The following is a 24170-nucleotide window of genomic DNA, read 5'->3' as shown; positions in this document are numbered from 1 at the left end:
ATTTAGGATTTCAAAAGCTATTTTTTAATTACTTTTGGGCAATTCCGAGTCCCATAAGAAAAAGTTTACTTAACTCACCTCCTTGTTGGTTTTATTGTTACACATGTAATAAATTTTTTTTAGATTTTTACATAATTTAATGCTATGTATGAAATACTACAATGAAAATGTTTTGCACATTTTTTATAATAAATACAAGACTTTAAACAACTATATTTACAAAACAGCTTATTTATTTTAAATTTCAGAGCAATTATTCATTTTCAAAAGTAACAAGGATCCTTGCAAAGGCGTAACTTTGGCCGTGTATCATCTTTCTTTTCTGACCACACCAGCATCTAGCCGATTAAACCTAATGAAAAATATAACATGAATCAAATAAAGCATTGCATCATAGACATAAAGCAACAATTGAGCTTAGATTAAAGTTAGTTTGGCGTTAGGAATAAGATAATTTCTTAATTTATATTTATTATAAACATATGACAGAAACAGCAACGGGCGCAGGAGAAGCGGGGAAATATTTTTTGAGTAAAAACATACAAAATACACCCGGTGTCTCTAATAACCTTTATACGATTATGGATTTTTCTCTATCCTAACCAAAAATATTGGACTCGCAAAATTAAAAGGCTATTTCCTTTGAAAAGATCAATCAACAGCGGATGGCAATTTTGTATCCACATACTGTGAAACCTACCACAGTTATCTTCGTCCGAATTATCCTTGCAATCGCTGTCTCCATCACAGCGCCAGCCTATGGGAATACACTGGGCCTCATCTCGGCATAAAAACTCTTTGGAGCGACAGGATGGAGCTGGGTGAAGATTTTTTTAAAATTTCAATCAAGAAGTAGCAGAATATTCTTTTTATTTTTTATGACAGGTAAAATAATTTCCACTGTTCTTCTTTGTTCAGTTATTTTTGGTTCGTTCACCATACGCTTATGCTTATTTTATATGTTTCATGTGAACACCAAGTTAGAGCTAGTAAAGAATAAAGCTTCTATTATTAAATGAATATCTGGTAACATATTTCATACATTTCTCGTAAATGGTTTTTACTCTATTAGTATGTATAATGCAGCTCAGCTTAAACGCCACAGTAAAGGCTCCGTCACATCTAGCGCATGGAGAAAATTACGCACAACTGTGAGGGTATTAAATCACCCTGTTTCTGCGTATTATAATGAAGATACTAGCAGCGTGTGAATCGTTTTTGAACATGCCCAAAATATATTATCTCCCTCTGGGTATGCGAACGAAAACCAATGTTTGTCAGCGTATTCGAGATGCATGCAACGTAAGGTTAATGAACCCCTCGCGTTTGTATGCGTAAGGACATTTTTTGCCATAGGTTGGTGCTATATACACTAGGTATGACAGTGCCTTAAGAACGGGCAACCGTTAGAACCCACCAGCGCACTGCCTTTCATCAGCGCCGTCTCTGCAGTCGTCATCCCCGTCACACCTCCAAGTACTCGGGATACACTTGCCGTCGCCGCACTGAAAACTACTGGCTGCACAGGTCGGCTCTTGATTCCGGAGAAATAGAAAAAATATCTTGGTGTAATTACGCCTCATTCTTCTATTAGAATAATTGAAGAAGGCCTTCAGACAAGGCTGGGTTAGTGTAACCAGAATATTTTTATTTGGCAATCTTGAAACGTTGAAAAATTACATCTGAACACAAATTTTGCACAAACTTAGGAAGCATTACACACCCTTTTCCTTTACAACGAATGTTTTAAGAACTGAAGAAAAGATATATCAGAATTAAGAAAAAAAGTTCACATACTTGTGCAATTAAATTCATCAGATTTGTCAGTGCAGTCATTGTCCCCATCACAGCGGTATGACATGGGGAAGCAACGTCTGTCCGTCTGACACTGGAATTGGTTGGGGGCACAAGTACGGTTGCCATGGATACCTTAATATGGAACAGAATAACAACATGTGTAACTGAACTGAGTAGCAATCACATGAAAAAGATTTTTTATTAAATTTTTTTCATGGTTTATATGTATTACTTATCAATCTAAATACATCCAGTTACGTTTACCCTCTACCGCACCAGCTTTCACTGACGGATACAGGATATTCCTAATGGGAAGAGGGTGGTGCAATTTTTGACTCGCCTCGCTCGGAAAATGTACAGCAGTAGATGGGGACAATTTTTGGTGGGTACCTCAGAATTTAAGGGTTCAACCCTGTGCCCACCCCGGATCCACCATCGATTACAACAGATCAGTTACGAGTTTCTCCCACTGGTGGACTCTTATCTATAAAATACGCTTTCATAACAATACAACCCTACAAAGAATTTCCACGCTGTAGTGTACCTTTGCATGTTTGGGCTGTTTCATCTGAGCCGTCTCCGCAGTCGTCGTCACCGTCACAAGCCCAGGTCCTGGGAATACACTTCCGTATACTAGAGCAGGCAAACTGGTGGGAAAGACAGCCATTCTGCAGGATGCCTGAAATGCAGCATTTCACAAAAATGTTTGTCCGCTGAAAACCAAATCCGCACGTGTCTTTCGTAAAGCCTAGGTCCCAACCGAACGTACGGGCTGCTACGTGTGATCTACGGCCCCTAAAATTGGGGGAAACTTGGGAGTTCGTGCGTAAGGAGCACGTTCATCGTGGACGTAAACAGCATGTAGAAACTTTTCGACATGATCAGTTCTTTGCAATCACCAATTACTTGATTCCTTCCCTGCGATCTAGCTACGTCTTAGCCGGACGCAAGGAACCTAAAAAACAGTGCGTCCAAAACGTAGTTGGGACCTAGGCTTAACCTGTAATGACTGAATTGTATTAAATTCCACACTTGTGTAACTTATATATTTTAATTTCAAACGTGTGTGAAACGACAATGAAGTCTGTTACTTTGACATCAATATAAGAAAGTATATTGCTATAAGATAAATCTAAAAGATAATAATTTTCGTTACTGTTGTCGCAATTCTTCTCATCTGAATTGTCACCGCAGTCGTCATCTCCGTCACAACGCAACGACCGAGAGATGCATTTTCCGGAGTTGTTGCACTTGAATTCGTAATACGGGCACTCGCCGGCGCTAGGGCCTGCAAATCGATGCAATCGTTATTTTATACAGTTATTATTATACCCATTTAAACAATTATAATAATAATATTATTTTGTTAAGTGATTTTCTGTAAAGTCTGTATATACACTTATTTCTTTTCGTTTACCATTTTCCTTGTGTCACGAATACACTGGGGACTCAACATAAAGTGACTCGCTTTTCATGCAATCGATTAAGACAGTTTTTCATATCGTAGGTCCCGACAGTTGACAGAGCAATAAAAAAATAAATAAATAAATTTGTTCCTGACCAATGTACCAATGTATCACGAACATTTTAAATCAGACTTTGAGCGGAGTCACGTGTACCTAGCCAATATACATTTCTTTCAGATCAGACATGTAGATTGGACTCACGTTTACATTGGTCAAGAGTTTCGTCTGACCAATCTCCACAGTCGTTGTCTCTGTCGCACAGAAACAGTTTGGACACGCAGGTTTTGTTGTCAGCGCACTTAAACTCAAGCGGTGAACAGGTTCCCTCCACGGCTGTTCAAGGAAAATTATCATTATCATCTATTTAAGGAGCGAATTTTTTTAAATCCCACTTCGACATTAGTTCTTGACATTTCAAATTCGTTGTTCAAGAAAAATCACCATAATCTACCTTAAAATAAAAAGATGTGAAAACTCCAATAATACATTTTTACTTTTTTGCTTAAGATAAAAAGTTGGCCGTTGCTTCTTTAGAGTATAAAATATATCAAACCCAAACTTGATGTTCTTCAAATGTCCCGTAATTTCTTTTTTTGTATTTGTTTTGAACATGCTAAATATTTAAAGGGATAATAACTCTTCGTTTCGGCCAAAAAATGAATTTTCCTGGAGTAAACAACAATTTTCCCATACTTACCAATGGTTAATAAATCCATTTTTACATTCAAAGTTAGTCCCTGGTTTTTTTCTAAAAAGTTTGGTTTTTTGTTAAAATCTCTTAAGAGATTTTAACAGAGTATAGTTATCAATGGAGGTCACGTGGTTTAAAGACAAGCTCAAATATCAGAATTTATAGTTATAACTGCCGTTTTTATGGTAAAACAGAATATATTCTATTTCTATGAGTTATTCACAATGTTTTTATTGTGAAATATAGATCTCATACGAAGAGTTATTATCCCTTTAATATCAACAAGTTGCTTGGATTATATTTTCCCTTGCTTGTCCACTTACATTTCACTTCGCTATTCAAGCAAACTGGCATAGCATGTTTCCTCCCACTCCACCCATGAAAACTCACTGTTGTTTTCTATGTTTACAATAATGTTTATTTTCTTACCAGTACAATTCACTTCATCTGACCCATCAGAACAATCCTTGTCTCTGTCGCACACGTAACCAATGGGGACGCATTCCTTATTGGCACAGGTGAACTCAGAAGAGCGACAATATCCATTGAGGAGAACTAAAACAGACAATCAGATCATTCAACAAAATAGGTTTTTTGCTGTCTCTTGTGCAATGATTATAAGAAGTAAATTGTTTTTTAAGAAGTTCACATCTACGAGGCAGCAACCTGACCAAGGACCTTTGAAGTGGTGTCGAAACGTCACGAAACATTGGTAACTAGAAAAGCACTCCGAGAGCGCAGACCTCCGCCAAGGCAGCAAAATCTCCACCCAATGCCGTTTCACCCCTAAATTTTCATTCTATAATGATTCAGTTTTTGATTTTTGATTATTGATTGATTATTGATCCGGATCACCACCAAAAATTAATCATCTGTTCCTTGGCCAACTTCTGACAGTTCCTGAAAATTTCATCAAAATCGGTCCATAACTTAGTTTTTTTTATTATTGATTATTGATTGATTGTTGATCCGGATCACCACCAAAAACTAATCACTTCTAAGTTAACCCTACCCTGAAAATTCCATCGAAATTCATCCATAACTTTTTGAGTTATGTTGATGACAAACAGACAGACAGACAAACAGACAGATAGACAAACAAACAAACAGGGGTGAAAACATAACCTCCTTGGCGGAGGTAAAATGTCTAGTCTCTTTACGATTTGTTTGCTTTCAACATGTATTGCAACATTCCTGTAAGAATGAACCAGCTCATCGCTTCGAGTAAACTGAGGAAAATTTTCAATTCAATTTCTTTTAAGCAAAATATAAAAATAAAAATACTGGCATTGCACCTGGTAAATTATTGTATACCACTTAACTCCGTGTTAAAAAACGAAAAGAGAGAGAGAGAGAGAGAGAGAGAACCTGTGCAGTTTTGTTCGTCTGACTTATCTCCACAGTCATCATCATTGTCACAAACCCATTCATTTAGAATGCATTTCCCATTGCTGCAAGTGAACTGGCTGGATGGGCACGTCGGCGCTGGCGTGGCTGCAGAGATAGAATATTCAATATTACATACATATTTTTGGCACACGTCTGTATCAAGAAATTGTATATTCTGAATTATAAAACGAGAAAAAAATGTTAAGTAAAATCTTTCGCTTAAATGAAGATGAGAGTGTGTTTGCTAGGGGAGATCGGTGCAAGGGACAAGTCTTAAAGATTTATTTTGAAGAGGCATTTAATTAAATATTTTATTCAGATTTTTCTATGTAACCAGTCACTTATATTTTCTGAAGTTTCTTTTTTCAGGTTTGGTACTTACTTGGGCATCCAAGCTCGTCGGAATTATCAGCACAATCCTTGTCGTTGTCACATTTATAAGCGCCAGGGATACATTTACCATCTCCGCACTGAAATTCGCCTGTTCTACAGGTAGGTGTTGGTGTGGCTGGAATAACACAATTTACATGCGTTCTAGACACTCACCTTAATGATTACAGATTATACACATTTTATATATTTTTTTCTCTGATTCTCATCGAAAAGTTCTCCTATTACCCCCACCCCACCCTACCCCCCACCCCAAGGAAAAACAAGCAACATAAAAATAAAAATACTAACATTGCACCTGGCTAACTATTGTAGGCTATTCCACTATAATTTCGTGTTTAAAACGAAAAGAGAGAAAGAAACCTGTGCAGTTTTGTTCGTCTGACTTATCTCCACAGTCATCATCATTGTCACAAACCCATTCATTTAGAATGCATTTCCCATTGCTGCAAGTGAACTGGCTGGATGGGCACGTTGGAGCTGACGTGGTTGTTGATTTAGAATAATAAATATTACGTTCATATTTTTGGCACACGTCTGTATCAAGAAATTGTACATTCTGAATTATGAAACGAGAAAATGTTACGTAAAATCTTTCGCTTAAATGAAGATGGGAGAATGTGCTTGCTAGGGATGATCGGTGTTAAGTCTAAAAGATTTATTTTAAAGAGCCATTTAATAAAATGTTTTATTCAGATTTTTCTAACCCTTCCCCCTCTTTATGCAACCAACCACTTATTTTCTTAAAAGTTTGACACTTACTTGGGCATCCTAGCTCGTCGGAATTATCAGCACAATCCTTGTCGTTGTCACATTTATAAGCGCCAGGGATACATTTACCGTCTCCGCACTGAAATTCGCCTGTTCTACAGGTAGGTGTTGGTGTGGCTGGAATAACACAATTTACATGCGTTCTAGACCCCCACCTTTCATGATTACAGGTGATACATCAGATACATATTTTATAAATTTTTTCTCTGATTCCCTCGAAAAGTTCTCCTATTACCCCTCAACCCCCATCCCAAGAAAAAATGTCATGCATATAATTACAAAACAGAGCAAAATTTTCATTGACAGGTCTTGACTATAGCATAAACATTTTTATCTCTAATGTGATGGTAGCTTGCGTTCCCTTGTTTAAAAGCGATTTATGTGTTTATGAGCTGCTCATTTATATTCTTATGAAATGCCTTTCTTTGTATTTCTTTTCTAAGTGCGTTGATTTACTGAAAAACTTTTAATAAATATACATCTCAAGGAAGCAGGCCATTATTTGATACTTACTCGGGCATCCTAACTCGTCGGAATTATCATCACAGTCTTTGTCGTTGTCACATTTATAAAAGCCTGGAACACATTTGCCGTCACCGCACTGGAATTGGCCTGCTCTGCACGTTGGGGCTAGAGAGAGACAGAGAGAGTGTGTGATGGTAAAAATCATTGTACAATGAGAATGCACTGTTAAAATAAGACTACGTGAGGCAATTTTGTTAATCCTGAACGAATATGTCAAAAAGTGTAATATGTTATGATGTAGATAAAATGAGTGACACACGTGGGCAATCCGCTTCGTCAGAGCTGTCCCCGCAATCGTTGTCTCCGTCACAGCGGAAACCCACATCTATGCAGCGCTTGTTCTGACAACGAAACTCGTCCTTGTCGCATGTGCGGTTACCATGGACATCTAAATGATAAACAACAGGAAAATAGAGACCAGAGGAAAGGTATGGTGTATCAGCGTCTGTTGTTTTTTCTTTGATATGCAATAAGAGAAGGGGAAACCTACCAATTATGATGGTCAGTTCATGCCAAATATACGTTAACCAGTCAAAACCCAAGGCTTGTCACAATATCCTAAGAATGAATAAATAATAACCAAACCTTTGTGCACTAAAACTATATGCAGTTCGATTGTATTCACTCACTGACGCAAACATCCGTGGTTTCATCCGAACCGTCCCGGCAATCGTTGTCTCCGTCACATAGATAGATGCTGGGGACACATTTTTTGTTAGCACAAGCAAACTGGTGGACGAGACAGCCATTCCCGAGAGTAACTGGAAGAGAAAAAAAAAGACTATGTAAAAAATGTGGATCTTTAAGAATAATTCCCAAATAAATTATTATTATTATTATTATAAAATATTATGAAATAATATCCATTTCTCTTTTTGTTGAAACTAAATAAAGTTTGAAGAGGAAGTATCAAGGGCTTTCATTGTTTGAAATATTCCTGATTTTCTTTTAGAAAGCATGCCCTTTTGCACAGCCTAGAAATATATTTTGTTGACAGTATTTTTTCTTGAGCCAAAATTCAGTATACTGTCCCTTTCAGGGGATTTTAAATTTAAATCAACACCAACCTGTGCAGTTCTTTTCGTCCGAGTTGTCTCCGCAGTCGTCGTCCCCGTCACATATGTAAGTACGGGAAATACAACGGTCAGAGTTAGGACAGCTGATTTCCCACGAGCTACACGTGGTCCCAACCACTGAAAACAATTAGACAAAAATATCTTTGATCCAGTCAAAGGAATCCATCAAGAATAGATATGGAATTGGGGGAGCAAATGAGTTGAGTAGGCTAAGAATATGTTTTACAAACATAAAAATTAGTTTTCGAAGATTTTCAAAGGCAGGAATGCCAAATGAAAAGAGGCTTATTGTCCAGGATTTAGAGACACATTTCACAATTAATATATTTTTCGTATCTTGAAAAGATAGAGTTAAAACTTCAGAAAGTGAGGAACAAGTCACCTGTGCAGTTCTTTTCGTCAGACCCGTCTCCACAGTCGTCATCGCCGTCACACATCCAAGTCTTGCTAAGGCATTTCTTTTTATTGGCACACTGGAACTCGTACGGCGCACATGTGGTAACTTAAGGAAATAAAATATAATGAAAAAAGTAAGTAATCTATTCAAGGTGAATAAATGCATTCATGGAATGGCTGTCAGATACAATACCTGTTTTCACATTTACAAGAAATTTCCCTTTACTTGATTGTATATTTAGTTATATAAGCTACCGGGTGTGACTGATATTTTTTACGAAATGCTAGGTAGGAATATTTCAAAATTTTCCAGCTTTCTTTTTAGATAACATATAGTAACAACATCCCACAGGACTTATTTTAGCTATGGAGAATATCCTAGAATAAGTCGTTGATTTTTTTAGGGTCAAAAACTCGTTAAATGTCTTTTTCAGCACCTGAATTTTAGAGGCACCTCTGAATATGAAGATGCTGAAAAGGAAAGATTTCAGGGGTTAGCTATATTTACCGTCACAGTCCTCTTCGTCTGATCCATCGGTGCAGTCTTTGTCGCCGTCACACACGTGCCACTTGGCAGTGCACTCTTGCTTGTTGGCACACGTGAATTCATAGTAACTGCACGAGCCGTCTACAACTGCGTGGTGGGAAAAAAACATCCACACTGTTTTATCTGGCAGTTTTCTTCAATTCTGTTGATGTGTTATTTTTGTTTTGTTTTGCTTTGCTTTTTTATTTACATAAGTACAGAATTAAGAATAAACGGCTTTGCATTTTTTATGTGTTTTTGATTTCTTCGGTTTCTCTTTTCTTACTACTCCACATATCTCTTGGTTACATTGCATTCGCAGCTTATGACTTTTTAACATTTTTTTGACAATCTAGAACAAACAGTTAAGACACTGTTACTTACTTCCACAGTTCTTTTCATCTGACGCATCTGGGCAGTCCGGGTCCTGGTCACACGCCCACATAGCGGCTATACACGTGACGTTATCTGCACAAGCAAACTGGTTACGTTCGCACTGGATAAATACTGGACCGTAAACGCAATAAAAGTGGAATAGATAAATATAAGCGTTTAGATTACTTTCTTTATTTGGGTGTGTTAAACAAACAGAAGCAAATAAAAGTTGATTATGAATCTATGGAGAAGGACCCACAGGCCCGTAGCCAGCAATTTCAGAGGGGGGGGTTCGTTTTCTGAAAAAGTGGACCTTTTACCATAAAATTCTCAATTACATAGGTCAAATTTTACCCAGAGTGGACCTTTCCCAGCAAAAAGGGTGGTTCTTTCGAACCCCCCGAACCCCCCCCCCCCCCCCCCCTGGCTACGGGCCTGACCCATTCACACACACGATGGGATGCCCACTGAAGAATCCAGGTTTTTTTGCTACTGGGTGGGTGGCGGGCGACATTGGAAAAAAGTTGACGGGGAAATTCTGACTATATTGAATATATTGGTCATAGGGACGGAAATATTTCTTTATTTGGTCTTGATTCGTTCACACACACACACACACACGTACACACACACACACACACACACACACACTGGACCCGCCACTGTGTTTTATGCTTTCTTCAAACCCGATTTCGTCAGACAGAGTTTCGAACTGAGATAGCCCCGTGTGTGAACAGATCCTAACAGGTAAACTGAGGCAATAAAACTAATGGAACTTCGGCACTTTTTTTCGTATTTCTTTGCATGAGTCAAGGAGTTATAAACATATACATGCTTGGATTGAGTCAAGTTTTTATTATCAGGGAGGGCAGAACACCGACTGTGGTTTGAACGAATTCTTGAACTGTTGAGTCAATCTCACCGTCATCTTCTAGAGTGTCCACCCTCAGCGGCTTTCCTTCGCAAACTAAAAATGACATGACAATATTGTTATTATGCATGTCACTTCACATATGTTAGAATTTAAGTAAGAGACATGTCGTGGAATTATAGATGGGATAAAAAACTTAAATACTTTCTCCTGGGGCTTTTTGTGGTTCCAGCATACTTCCAGCATACTTTTTAAATGCGTGCGTTTTTTCTTCTTATATATATTTTCATCTAAGCTAATAGAACGCTTACGTGCACTGATTTTACTTTATTATTAGAAAGACAGTTACGATTTTATTGTTCAAAAAGCATGTCACTTGTCTTTTGGAGACCAGCATAGACTAATTGGGTAGAAATTTTGACATTAAAATTTCCATTAACTGCTTGATTGCTCCGCGTGCACATTTTGGAAAAATTCCAAAGATCATTTATCGATGCACTCAACCTGACAGCCAATGGATGTTTATTTACAGTGCATCAATGATTTGCCAACATTAATTTCGTTCTAGGGTCGACGAGTAAAATTACAACGACGACAAAATCCAGTTAAATTTTCATAGAGAATATTTCCTTCTAGCAGTAGCCGTTAAAAACTCGCCTTGAAATTAGTAGCCCTGTAATTATCTAACTATTTATAAGCATAACTCTGGACTTACCTGCAAATGCCAAGAGCGGTATGAAAATTGCGGCAAACAACTTCATTTTCACCGAAAGGCTGCCTTGATCTAGCAGCTGACTGACCTACGTGTCTGCCTGTATTCATAGAGATGGGCATTAGCATCCTTCGTGCACCACCTGCCCGTTCTCAAACCTTCCCTTGACATAATCGCAATTACTTAACCGGAACAGAAGGAACCATGCTGATGTCACCCGATTTCGTGAAATTTGAATCTGGAAATATACGAGTTTCAATGCTTCTTCCAACTTCAGCTGACCGTAGTGTTCACGAAAAAGAACTGCTCGCACACAGCACTGACAAAAAACCAGAAGCTTCTGAAAGGGCAAGCGGCTTGAAACGGTCCCATTTCCCTCTCTGGAAAATAGGAAGTTTGGCCTGTGCAAAATGATTTCAGCTGAAATGACACGCAGGATTCCCTTTCATTTTCGGCTCAAACCCCGTGTTATCATTCTCAATTACCCTGGAAGCATTTAAGCTATTTTGAGATGCTCGCTAATCTAAGAGATATTTACGATGTTGTATTCCCACCAGGTTATGTGTATCTATAATTTAGGAAGGGCGTAGAAGTGCTTTTCCGCTTGTATTCTTAATATCTGTGCGTTTTGTCAATATCCAGGTAATGCTCGTACCTTTTAAAAGGTTAGATTCATTGTAGTCAGGTAGGCTTAGGCCATCTCGGGCTCACCGTATTGCCAAGAATAGGCTGTTCGTCTTTGCTATTTTTTCTCAAATTCGACACTTTTCTTATATCTAAATAACAATAACCAGTTCGACTATTTTAGACTATTGTTAGTCTGTATAGGCCTATGTTTTTTTCGGTTTTATGGCGTATTTAGCTACATGCTACAGGATCAGCTAGACCAAAACTTAGTACTCATGCATAATGTTCATTAACGAAAAAAAAAAGGGGGGGGGGGGGGGGGGGGGAAGCACTCCAAGAGCGCAGACCTCCGCCAAGGCAGCGATTTTTGATTATTATTGATTATTGATTGATTATTGACCCGGATCACCACCAAAAACTAATCACTTCTAAGTTCACCCATTTCCTGCCTACCCTGAAAATTTCATCACAATCGGTCCATAACTTTTTGAGTTATGTTGATGACAAACAAACAGACAGGGGTGAAAACATAACCTCCTTGGCAGAGGTAAAAATCCACACGATGGAAATAAATTGAATTAAAATTTCAGACAGTTAGTCTGATAGTTATAGATATATTCTTTTTACGATTTTATAGTGTCTTTTGAAAACTTTCATATCTATGATTTTGATACACGAATAGAAGTAAAATGTTTGAAACTATTAACGCTACCGTCATATGACAGACCTTTAATGTGTCTGTCGAAAACCTTCACATAGTAAACACAAGAATCACCTCAACTTAGAGACTTGGTATGGTGGCAGTGTAGATTTAATAAGATTTGATATTTTTAAGTAGCTTGATAAGTTCTTCCCCGTACCTCAATCCCCGTGCATCATATTTCCAAGAGGCAGCATCGGCTTGGAAGAAAAGAGTGGTCGTGTGAGTAGCCCTAAGCACGGGACTGTCCTTTCTTGACTTGTGTGCCCCCTATAGCTGTGAGAAGTCGCCGAGAAGATGAAAAATTGAGAGTACAACAGTATTGATTACAATTTAGGGGGTCCATGTACTCAGATACAGACATCAGTACAATGGATTTTGAAATAGAAGAAGATAAGATGTAAGTTTTGTTATATCTGCTTGATATTTTATAAGAAAACACCTAGAAAGTGATTGACGCAATTGTGACGCTGGTCTGTATATCCGACCATATATCAGTTATCATAACATTACATGTCGAGCTCTGTTCATCGACATAATCATCTTTTTGATCATGTAAAGCAAACAGAAATAGAAGTGCATTAGTAACAGTATCATTCTGAAGTCAGATATTGCATTTTATTACTTCTGTGTCTTTACCATTTGCACTAAATCATGTAGTGATGTACTGTAAATGACCCACTTTCACGTAGCTGGAAATGTTATTAATCTGTTATAATTTACGGCCTTTAAGTTGACCTACAGGCTAGGGTGTAGGGTCGTACTGTAATACACAATACAGTGCATTACACTGAAAAAGAAACAAACTCCTCACTGGATGCGAGTAAACACAGGAAAGCGCTCATTTCCAAGAAAATGGGGTGATATAAAAGCAAAATTAAATACTAAGTGATTAAAATTGTTGATCCAACTTGACATGTCAGTGCGATCTGCTTATATAAATGAATTGTTGGGTTGTCTGCTATATTGATCACTCAAGAAGATGTGGCTCTTCTTTGCAATATGGTGGACAAATCTTACCAATTTATAAAGTTGGACCATTATCAATACCTACATGTAGTAATATATTTTGCTTCTAAATTACCCTATTTTCTTGAGATTGAAGGTTTCCTGTGTTTACTCGTGTCTGGCATCATATCTATAGTGTATTGTGTTGTGTTGCACTGTTACACTTTTTAGGTAGACTGTAATAAATTGCTAGGTAATTGATATTAATGACATAATTTGACAAATCGTCATGATTTGTTGATCAATTATGGGGTCCTCTGCCATATTAGAAACTCAAGAAGAGCCTGTAGAAACTATGCTACTATTTTAAATGATAATAATATGGTTGATTGATAAGCATATTATATAGCATATTACATTTAATCCATGGTGTATTTTAGGTGTTCACTGTGTATAGTAAATAGTTTAACCATACCTCTTAGTTTCATCATACTATTAGCCTTAGGTGGAATTCTCTGCTTTAATTGATCATTCCTATTTAGGATTTATACATTCATTGCTGTGCTTGAGAACAAAAAGTGTGAGTTAGAGCAGAAACAGGATTTACTTTGTTATGTAATATGTCATCAAATTAAAGTGTTTTCAAATGATTTCTCTGAAATTCTCAAGTGTTTTGGTCTTTGAGTGAATGGATATTGAAATAATGCTTTAAAGCTTAAAGAAGGTTTTCTATGCCGATTGGTTGTGCATGCATAATTTACACCCCATTTCCATAGATTTTTAGATCGATCTATCCCTTGGGGGAGTCTCACTAGATTACTGTCAGCTTGGCCGGCTTAAGCGTCTGTCCCGCCTACTAAAAGCTGTAAGGGGATAATTAACTATGGTGCCCGCTCGGCTGACTGCAATTTAGCGTGAACCCCCAGGGAGTTAGGTCAATCTAAAACTTAATCTTTAGATCGATCTAAATCTCTGGGAAAGCACCCTTAGTGAATCAGCAACAAATACCCCAGTAAGTCTGAACCGGATATCCGCGCTACAGGTGATCTCAAAGACACTGAAGAATCTAGAACAAAATCGGTTTTAAGTGGTTACTGAGCAGCACTCAGTTATGTGGGGTCGATGACCCACTGTGGATTTAACTGATTATATCGGTAGTGCACGTGCATCTAGTTGGCTTGGATAAACTTGACTGTTTCATCTTGACTCATCAGATAATCTGGGTACATCAAAATACTTTCTAGGTTTTCTAGGCCAACCATGCGTCCTGATAAATCAAGCTGTCATATCTTCAAAATTTCATTATAAAGCTGTTTGCCTGTCGTAGAAAATATTGGCCATTTTCTGAGTAAACTGACCGTGCAAATGATGGCTGGCGCAGATGGACAGCTCTCTCAGGATCCTTGCTCTCAAGCACAACAGGGAAAATGTAAAGTGTAAAATGGGAATGACAGAGAAATAAAATACAATATCTTGATTGATAGTAAACAGTATATAAACAGTATGAGATCAGTCCATACTTTATTTGCTCATTCTCTTGCAGAGGCATAAGATATAGAAAACATTAAAAGGCTTTAGTCCTTGACTATGCTTACTCTTGCCAGTGTGACCTCTTTCTAGTATCTTTTTTTTAAGTATGGCAAATTGCCACTTGTATCATTGATGGATATTATCAAAGCTTCTATTTTATTTTTGTATTTCACCAAAACAAAATAGAAACAATAAAGCGTTCTTAACGCTACCGTTTGAAAAGGATAAAGCTTATCAATTCATATTTATTATGCAAAAGAAAAAGAAAACAAAGTCTTTGCATATAAATAGAGTTAATGTATTGAAAATGCATGGCACACCCAGTAATACAAGTTATCTTGTATTCCTACAGCTGCTGTTTGTGCTACTGACATTTACTATTCAGTCATATCACACTGCAATATTTTTAAAGAATATAAAAAACCAAGGTTATACTTATTGCATGAAATAATAATCTGCTGTGAATTGATACAATTTGGGTTGGTTTACTCTCTCTCCCTTCCTGCATTTTTATGTGCTGCTTAAAGGTACATATGAACTGAGCATCGGTAGAGCATGGATTCCCAGTAACATATATAAACCACTTCTACTAGTTCCTTATACGACTCAAATAAATTTGAAATGCCAATGGATAAACTGAATAAAACACTCAATCAGCCATAAAAAAGCTTTAGACTGCTCTTTTCTTTAAATTTTTGGTCATAAATTTAACCTATTTTAATGACCTATTTTTCTGCCCCATTGATAAACAACATAGAATGCTAGCAGAAATATCTGTTCAAATTACTTTTTTGGGTAAAATTAAACGATGCCTTTTGGTAATTCTCTTAGTTATACCACTTGAAACTGTATGCTGGCTTTTGGTTGGCTTTTGTGGCAAAAAACGGACTTTATATGCATCTTTAATTACAGTCTGTTCTGGTCAAGAAAGTGTGCTTGTTATTTCCCTGAAGTAAAGATTTCATATATACTAGATGGTTGAGGTGTGAGTGAATTTCTCTTTAAGGTCTCATTCCCAATGAAACTATTGTACATTAATTCAACTCTGCAGGGATTCTCTCAGAATGCAGTCAGATTAATAGATTAACAGAATTAACATAAAATGAGTGAAACAATTGTTGCATGTACAGTAGATATATATTTAACACATCTTTTTGGAAAAAAAACTTAAATGTATAAAACTTGCATTTTCTATTGTCATTTTTGACATTTGAACATACTAGTAGATCAATATGACAATTGCTGGCATTATGCAGGTTATTTATGAGCATTGTGACTGATTGGTAAATTATACGTAATGTATTTCTATCACTGATACTGGTAACTGGGTAATAACATTGGGACATGGTACTGGGTAACCACAATGGGACATAGGCATCAAAATTGTAACATGGGGCCGATCTTGTGTGCATCGTATTTTGGAAAATGTAACATTAAACGAATATAAAAATGATTAGGGAAGAGTACACTTAACTTCACAGAGTTGGGAAAACACGCTGCTATCCTGAATCAGTGGTTAAACAGCGATGACATGAAATCATCTCTCGTGCGTTACACACCACGAAAGGTGTGGTTCCCATACTTAGATCGATCCATCTGGATCGACCTAACTCCCCGGGGGTTCCCGCTAATTCGCTATCAGCTCAAGAGGCTTAAATGTCTAGCATGCCTACCGAATCAGCTAGGGGTAAAGATAATGACCCCCTAACAGTTTTACTAGGCGTGACAGACATTTAAGCTGGTTAGTTTGATAGCAATTTAGTGAGACTCTCCAGTGAGATAGATTGATCCAAATATCTGTGAGAATGGTCCCTTAAGTTCATGTGACTAGGTCATTGGAAATTTCTACTATGTATGCTAGGTCCCTGGGCCAAATCTGAATGGGGAAATGAAACTAAAGCTACGTAACTGTGGTTTCACTGTCATGCATGTCTGAAGGAATCAAAACAGGATTGGGTCATAACATCTGTGATTACATGCTCAGATGACAGGATTTCCTTACACCATGTTGTTTTATGAAATGCAGAGTGTATTTCAGGTATTTAAATTCTGAAATAAGATGATTTGTATAGTTCACCTGTATGGGAGATTGTACTTTGTACTGAAGTTGAAAACAGAAATGATGGTAAAGCACAATAACCCATTTCTTCACCCATCAAAATTTGCAACATTTTTTATCTAGTTTGTGTGCTGTAAGTGATCCCTGAGGTGAGCAAAAAAACTTGACAATACTATTCTGAGAGCTTTTGTTTCCATAATGTACAGCTGCAAAACAGACTGGTGTGTCTGTGTCCCAGATTTAAACGCTGTTTGTTAAAATACGTACACACCAATGTTTGGAAACACAAAATTGTTTGTTATAATGAGAAGAATCCATCCCCTTTCACATGAAACAACCCCATTGTAATCCAACACAGGAATATTTTGACAGACTTTCAAAGATGATAACCCATTGCTGTTACCCAGTACTGCGGACATGCATGTATAGTAGATTTTAAACAATGCGACAGGAGCAATATATATATATTTATATTAAGATGTGTGCACTGTATAATGCTGGTTAGCATTTATAATTTAGTTTGTGGAAACAGCCGTTACATTGAACTGAATGCAGTGGTAAGCACAGCAGGCGCTGAATAAGCAAAGTGACATAGAAAACCTGATGTCAAGTTTGCTTCACATTTCATACTGCAGAAATAGGTCTACATTTGTATTAGCCTTGTTCTACCGAAAAGTCAATGTTTGATTTCCATTCATATTTTATCCAGAGGAAAATAGGTTAAACTAGATCTGGGTTATTGACTGTCATATGGCAAAGGATTGCCAGTACCATTTAGTGTCCACAATGGATGATGATGACGACTACTGGTCTGACAAAAACAAGCACAGGGCTCTTCCTTGGGAGGACACCTGGTAGGCTATATGATAATACTGGATGTGGGCTTCTATAATATATACGGATCATCCAAATTTCTTGGCTTGGGACTCTTGCTTTTATGCTCTTTCAGCATGAGAACTAACTTTTATATGCCAACTTAATTGGTGTTGGGCGTTGTTTAACAGATTTGTGCCATCTGATCAAAGGGAGTTAGGGTTTCTAAGAAGTGGATTTATTGCCTTACTTGATGCAGTGACCTGATCAATTTGGATTTTCTTAATATGATTGAATCAGATGTAATCCAGTCATTCAAAACTTATTTCAGCATGGACTAAAATTTGAGCCTTGTGTGAATCACAAATGTGGCTCTTAAATATGATTTTTAACATTAATTTTTTTTAAATTATTTTTATTTCAAAATGTTCAATCAAATTATTTGGATTATTTTGTTGCTTTCCTTTCACTTTGAAAATCTTAACTTCCATTTCTAGCTTTGCACAAGAAAACTTATTGATAAAGAAATGTTTTCTTGTGCAAATTTAAAACTGTTCAAAATTCCAAACATTTGATTTGAGTTAAATTTGGGGTTTAGTACTCATTTTGTCAATTTGATATAATTTCCTTAAAACTTGAACTATGTTATTAAGTTTCCTTATGTTCTATCTTTCTCCATCTACCTTACTCTCTTTCTTGCAAAATGATCCAATTCAACTTACTAATTATGTTGGCATATCACTCCACTATCACCTCAACACACCTCTTACAGGTGCATGTCATTAGACTATGAACAACAAAATTTTCAGAGCGTGACATTTTGATTGTTCTTGATACTGTAAAGATAAGACCCCCCTACCTACATTGTTGAACTTTGTGAGACGACCTTGGTGTTAAGTTCCCGTCTTGATGCCTATACATAACATCATTTCATGACTGTCTGAATACAGTAAGCTTTCACTAGGGGTGCACTAGTTTTAGGGAAAGATGGATGAGGATCTTAAGTGGCCGGGAGAGGAAAATGATGATGTTCCTGTTGCTGAAAACTTTAATTCACAACTGCCACATATGGATGTTCCTTTCAGGGGGATGACCGTGACCTCGGGGACAGCCACCCTGAAGAAGGACGCCCAGAACCTGATAGGTATCAGCATAGGAGGTGGGGCTCCTGTCTGCCCCTGCCTGTATGTGGTCCAGATATTTGACAACACCCCAGCGGCCAAGGACGGCACCCTGGCTTCTGGGGATGAGATTGTGGGGGTCAATGGACAGTCTGTGAAGGGAAGGACCAAAGTGGAGGTGGCAAGAATGATACAGAGCATTCAGGTACATGTGGTACTATTCTGATTTGAACCACTTTATGTATAGGATGGAGGTGACTGGTTTGTCTGTTGATGAGTGTCTGCATGTGCGTGAGCTTATGTGTGCATGCATATGTGTGTATGTATGGACTGCATATTGTTGAGTACATTTGGTAGCTGGGCATGAAAAACTTGCAATTTTATATTATGAGTTTGTTTTGGTAATTTTGAAAGATCTCGGGCCTCCTGGAAAAGTGGTGGTTTATTATATTTACTTATATAATATTCAATCAGAAAAATGTAATTCTCGCATATCATTAACATGATAGTATTTATTTCCATCAGGAGGAGGTCACAATCAGTTACAATAAATTACATGCTGATCCTAAACAGGGGAAGACCTTAGATATAGGTAATTATTGTGTGCCTACATTTGTGACTTAATAGAAAATTATGTGAAATAAAGAAAAAGTCTTGTTTCTGTACACATTTGATATATAAGGGTTATTATTTGGGTCAAAGTCAAAGTTATTATTGTTGGTTGCATCTGTGACTTGATGCATATGAAATAAAAAACAGGTCTTGTTTCTGTACACATATTATATATCAGGGTAATTATTTGGGTCAAAATCAACTTAGCTGTTTTAATTGAAGCTTAGTGTCTAATTTGATTGATTGATGGATAATTAAGCATTTCAATACTATTTTGGAAAAAAAACTGATTGGAGCTTGCAAATAAGGTCTTTAGTTTTTTTTTTTATCTTTAATTTATTTTCTTGTTGTAAAATATGGCATGAAGAATAATGAATGGCAGAGATTAATAATCTTTCTTATCCATGTGTAGTGTTGAAGAAGGTGAAGCACAAGGTTGTGGAAAGCATGAGCTCCAGCACAGCTGATGCACTGGGACTAAGCAGAGCCATCCTCTGCAATGGTATGGTGATTAGTTAAAATTTTCCAACATCTGACTTATTCCACAATTTATTTCACATCCATCAGTATACTTATAATATCTAGACTCCCTCACTTTAATAGGCCCTAACATGTACCTCTGCTACAAGGGATTTTCCCCCTTAGATAATTTCTCCACAAGTTTGCTTTTTCTGTTTTGTTAAGTTAATTATGTATAGCCGTGTCAAGCGCAGGGTTCTGTTTAGGTGATTCTTCTACAAAATAAAAGCTGGGCTATTAGGTTTTCAAGCATTCATAGGGGATCGGTCAAGTGAGGTATACAGCTTGATGTGAAAAGGGCCTCTTAGACAGCATTTCCAGAGATTAGATCGATCTACTTTAGATCGACCTAACTCCCTGGGGGTTCACGCTAAATAGCTGTCAGCCGAGCGGACATGAAAGTTAATTACCCCCTTACAGCTTGTATTAGGCGGGACGGACATTTAAGCTGGATTATCTGACAGTAATCTAGTGAGACTCCCCGCAGGGATAGATCAATCCAAAAGCTCTGGGAATACAGCCTTAGTGGGAGAGCCACTTTCAACAGAACAGTCCAATTAGTAAAAAGGGAAAATTGTGCTACTGAAACAAAAAGTGTTTGAGGTTTAGAAATGACACCATACCATTTTGTGTACATGTACAGTACGTAATTACAGAGTCTTGATTTAGTGAAAATCTGAATGGTTTCGCACTGTGTTTCTGTTGCATTGGGAGTTTTTTTGTCAAGTTTTTATAGCCTTCATATGTATTTCTTGTTTTCAGATGGTCTGGTGAAGAAGCTTGAAGAGTTAGAGAGAACAGCAGGGATGTACAAAGGAATGATGGAACACACAAAGAAGTTACTCCGAGCCTTTTTTAACCTGGCTCAAACTCACAAAGGTAAGAAATATTGAGATATGAATTGTCAGGAAAAAAAGAGACATTTTTTAATCGCCTTTTAGATAGCTGACACCAACTCACGATGGTATATACTTAGAGGCAAATAATATAAAAAAATTAATGATATTGTTAAGAAAGTAAAGGTAACAAAGGATTTTATGGATAAAGACTTTGAATTATGGATATTGAAGATATATGCCTTGAACTTTCTCCATTGTTACAAATTATTTAACAGTTTAAGCATGCAGTTTTATGCTTTTTGTGGAATGTTTTACTCTCTTTTGGAGACTGCATGTAATAGTTACTCAAACATCAGAAGAATGTTTTTGAAAACAATTTGATTGCTGTATTGTGATTTATTTCCAGCTTTTGGAGAAACATTTGCAGGCATCGGCGTCAGAGAACCCCAGCCTAATGCTAGTGAAGCATTTTCTAAGTTTGGAGAAGCCCACAGGGATATAGAAAAATATGCCATTAAAATGCTAAGAACAGTGAAGCCGGTATGTTTTTCATAGTAAATGTTTTTTTTTATTTAACTTGAATATTTCACAACTTTGTTTGAAAAAAAAACAACAAACAACAGTCTTTGTTTTATTATTGATGATTTATGCAGACAAGCTGCTTTTCATGAATTCTGAATACAGTTACCAGAATGGGAAATTTTTGTTTCTTTTGTAGATGGTAGCAGATCTGAATACGTATTTGAACAAAGCAGTACCAGACACCAGGTTGACTTTAAAGAAATACCTAGATGCAAAGTTTGAGTATTTGGTAAGACTTCTAATACATTTTATCACATGGATATAAAGCACTTAAATAATTTGATGGTTAGCGATATATGCAGAAAGAATAATGTTAAGAAGTGAAGTGTTCAATTAACTTATAATCTGACTTGTGTAATTTCTACATTTATTCTTGTAGTTGGCATTTTGATTTAGATATTAAAGAACTTTTCTGGCACAGAAAATAAGAATGGCAGGCATTTATTTATGATTTGTGCTGTATTTCAGTCATACTGCTTGAAAGTCAAAGAGATGGATGATGAGGAATATGCTTATAATGCCCTGGGTGAACCTCTGTACAGAGTGGAGACAGGGAATTATGAATACAGGTAGCCATAAAGCTGAAAAGATCAAGTCTGTCAGTGTATTCCTTCGTGATAAAGTGACCCCATTCAGAAGCTCTATTAATACAAACCTGCCTTTTGTTTCTCAGTGTTATGAGATAATGTACTTTTCTTGTGTAAATATTTCATATTACACTGACGGAGTCGTGTATGAAAGTATTGTTTATAATATCAGGTTAATCCTGCGGTGCAGACAGGAGGCCAGGGCCAGGTTTGCCAAAATGAGGTCAGATGTGCTGGTCAAGATAGAGCTGCTGGATCAGAAACACGGTGAGGGTGTGGACTTTATTAAGGAGAATTTTTTTTATGAGATCTAAATATGTTATCTAATGGCAGCATCACAAAAAAAAACTGTAAAATGTTACTTATATATTTTTTGGTATTTGAACATAAGTTACTAGCATTGAAGGTTGTAAATTGTCTAATAGGTTGTGATTGTAGGTTTTTTTGGAACTTCTTGTGACTTACCAGAAAATACTTCTTTTATTGCAGTTCAAGACATAGTCTTTCAGCTCCAACGTTTAGTCACAGCCATGTCCAAGTATCACAATGACTGTCAAGTTGTATTAAAAGAAGCGGATGTGTTCCCAATAGAAGTGGACTTGGCCAGAAGTACTTTCACATATGACACTAGTAACCAGTTTAATGACAATGAGGAGGATGAAGAGGAGGAAGAAGAAGGCACAGATACAGCTAGAAATCAAACGGGGGCTTTCAGTGGAGATCTCATCAGTACTGATTAGATAGGGTCTTCTTCAAAAGATGTACATGTATAGGATAAAAGTTGGTTTTCTGTTTTTCTTTGTTTTTTCATAGTATACCCAGAGCTTTATTTCATTTAATGCATTTATTTCAGAAGTGGCATTTGATCAGTTTTGACTGAATATCAATTACTGAATCTTTTAAACTAAAGTTTTCTTTAGAAAGAAAACTAAATTATGTTATTGAATATTTAAGCTACGGGTTGTTATGAACTTCTTGTAATGTCTTTATTTTCTATTTTTATGTACAGACACAGATGTGTCTGTACATATTGCCATCACCTGCGTCTGTCGTCGCCGTCGCCGTCGCCGATCATGTCGCCGTCGCCGTGCACTTTCAGCGTTAACACCATAAGTGGAAGACAGTTTTACTTTTTGGCTTTATATTTACAGAGCTGATGAATATTCATAAAACGCAGGTCAAGTTCAAAAATCAGCATGATCGGGCCATTATTGTAGAATTTATGCTGTTTTTTCACTTTTCAGCATATATGCAACGCTGTTAACACATTTCAAGGAAAACTGATAGGCCTGTTGTCATGAAACTCACAGGAGTAATCAATCTTACTAAAACGCAGATCAAGTTCGAAAATCGGCATGATCGGGCCTCTATTTTAGTAGTTATGCTGTTTTCTTCACTTTTCAGCATATATGCAACACTGTTAACACATTTCAAGGAAAACCCATAGGCCTGTTGTCATGAAACTCACAAGAGTAATCAATCTTACTAAAACGCAGGTCAAGTTCGAAAATCAGCATAATCGGACCATTATTTTATAAGTTGTGCTGTTTTTTCGCATTTCCTCAGATTCAATTCTTAGGCATGTTAACAGTCTCATTATATAATTAATAAGATACGTAAAAGTGTTTGTTTGACATTTCCTGCATCTTTACAACATTGTTAGTTGATTACAAAAAGATGATGGTAAACTTGTAATTGTGTATTGTGAAATAAGGTATCAAAAATGGAAATAAACTCATATCATTGCAGTTTGTAAGATTCAATCATTCACTATGTTCAGAAACTCAGAATGGAGGAAATTGGACATTTGACACTGTTCTATTGATATTTTTCACATCTCATCAATTTTCTTAGTTGATCATATAAAAATGGCAGTAAACTGTTAATTTTGTTTTATGTTAAAAAAGTGTTAAAAATGGAAATAAACCCATTTCAGAATAGTGCTGTCTTGTTTCACATTTCCTCAGATTCAATTTTTAGGCATGTTAACAGTTTCATTATTTAATTAATAAGATAAATAAAAGTGTTTGTTTGACATTTCCTGCATCTTAACAACATTGTTAGTTGATTTTGTAAAAATGATGGTAAACTTGTTATCGTGTATTGTGTAATAAAGTTTCAAAAATGGAAATAAACTCATATCATTGCAGTTTGTAAGATTCAATCATTCACTATGTTCAGAAACTCAGAATGGAGGAAATTGGACATTTGACACTGTTCTATTGATATTTTTCACATCTCATCAATT

At 36.7% G+C, this 24170-nt stretch overlaps 2 protein-coding genes across 6 annotated transcripts; one reads left to right on the top strand and one right to left on the bottom strand.

Moving 5' to 3' along the window:
* Positions 1-215: 215 nt before the first annotated feature.
* LOC106154951 (uncharacterized) lies at positions 216-11806 on the bottom strand. Of its 4 annotated transcripts, XM_087006191.1 has the most exons (21): positions 10989-11806; positions 10325-10369; positions 9412-9534; positions 9010-9135; positions 8488-8607; positions 8097-8222; positions 7659-7790; positions 7289-7417; positions 7018-7134; positions 6496-6621; positions 6097-6213; positions 5726-5851; positions 5323-5448; positions 4384-4509; positions 3465-3596; positions 2954-3085; positions 2342-2476; positions 1798-1929; positions 1418-1534; positions 701-817; positions 216-352 (listed from the first exon to the last, which is right to left on the bottom strand). In XM_087006191.1, the coding sequence occupies exons 1-21, from the start codon at positions 11032-11034 to the stop codon at positions 339-341; spliced, it is 2364 nt and encodes a 787-aa protein (XP_086862317.1). In that variant the 5' UTR covers positions 11035-11806; the 3' UTR covers positions 216-338. The 4 variants fall into 4 exon arrangements, with proteins under 4 accessions (XP_086862317.1, XP_086862319.1, XP_086862318.1 ...); XM_087006193.1 differs by lacking the exon at positions 3465-3596; XM_087006192.1 differs by lacking the exon at positions 6097-6213.
* A 735-nt stretch (positions 11807-12541) lies between these two features.
* Positions 12542-22940, top strand: LOC106154960 (PRKCA-binding protein). 2 transcript variants are annotated; one of them, XM_024074286.2, is made up of 11 exons: positions 12542-12712; positions 17559-17703; positions 18748-18988; positions 19309-19375; positions 19808-19897; positions 20677-20793; positions 21160-21293; positions 21472-21564; positions 21804-21904; positions 22095-22189; positions 22412-22940. In XM_024074286.2, exons 2-11 carry the CDS (start codon positions 17600-17602, stop codon positions 22660-22662), a joined length of 1293 nt encoding a protein of 430 aa, XP_023930054.1. In that variant the 5' UTR covers positions 12542-12712; positions 17559-17599; the 3' UTR covers positions 22663-22940. The 2 variants fall into 2 exon arrangements, with proteins under 2 accessions (XP_023930054.1, XP_023930057.1); XM_024074289.2 differs by lacking the exon at positions 17559-17703 and having other exon boundaries at positions 12559-12712.
* The last annotated feature ends 1230 nt before the right edge of the window (positions 22941-24170 follow it).

This window comes from Lingula anatina, chromosome 2, assembly GCF_051362555.1.
Source record: "Lingula anatina isolate TDL-2025a chromosome 2, LinAna3.0, whole genome shotgun sequence".
Classification (NCBI taxonomy): Eukaryota; Metazoa; Brachiopoda; class Lingulata; order Lingulida; family Lingulidae; genus Lingula; species Lingula anatina.
This window is presented reverse-complemented; position numbering and strand designations above follow the sequence as displayed.

Bases quoted from the DNA above. Each gene is read 5' to 3' on its own strand.
- LOC106154960 (XM_024074286.2), top strand. From the start codon at position 17,600: ATGGCAAAGGATTGCCAGTACCATTTAGTGTCCACAATGGATGATGAT. The intron at 21,294-21,471 runs GTATGTTTTTCA...TTTCTTTTGTAG, and splicing joins TGCTAAGAACAGTGAAGCCG to ATGGTAGCAGATCTGAATAC. The intron at 22,190-22,411 runs GTGAGGGTGTGG...CTTTTATTGCAG, and splicing joins GCTGCTGGATCAGAAACACG to TTCAAGACATAGTCTTTCAG.
- LOC106154951 (XM_087006191.1), bottom strand. From the start codon at position 11,034: ATGAAGTTGTTTGCCGCAATTTTCATACCGCTCTTGGCATTTGCAG. The intron at 7,791-8,096 runs GTTGGTGTTGAT...TTTCTCTTCCAG, and splicing joins GGACGAAAAGAACTGCACAG to TTACTCTCGGGAATGGCTGT. The intron at 4,510-5,322 runs GTTCTCTCTCTC...TGTCTGTTTTAG, and splicing joins AGACGAACAAAACTGCACAG to TTCTCCTCAATGGATATTGT.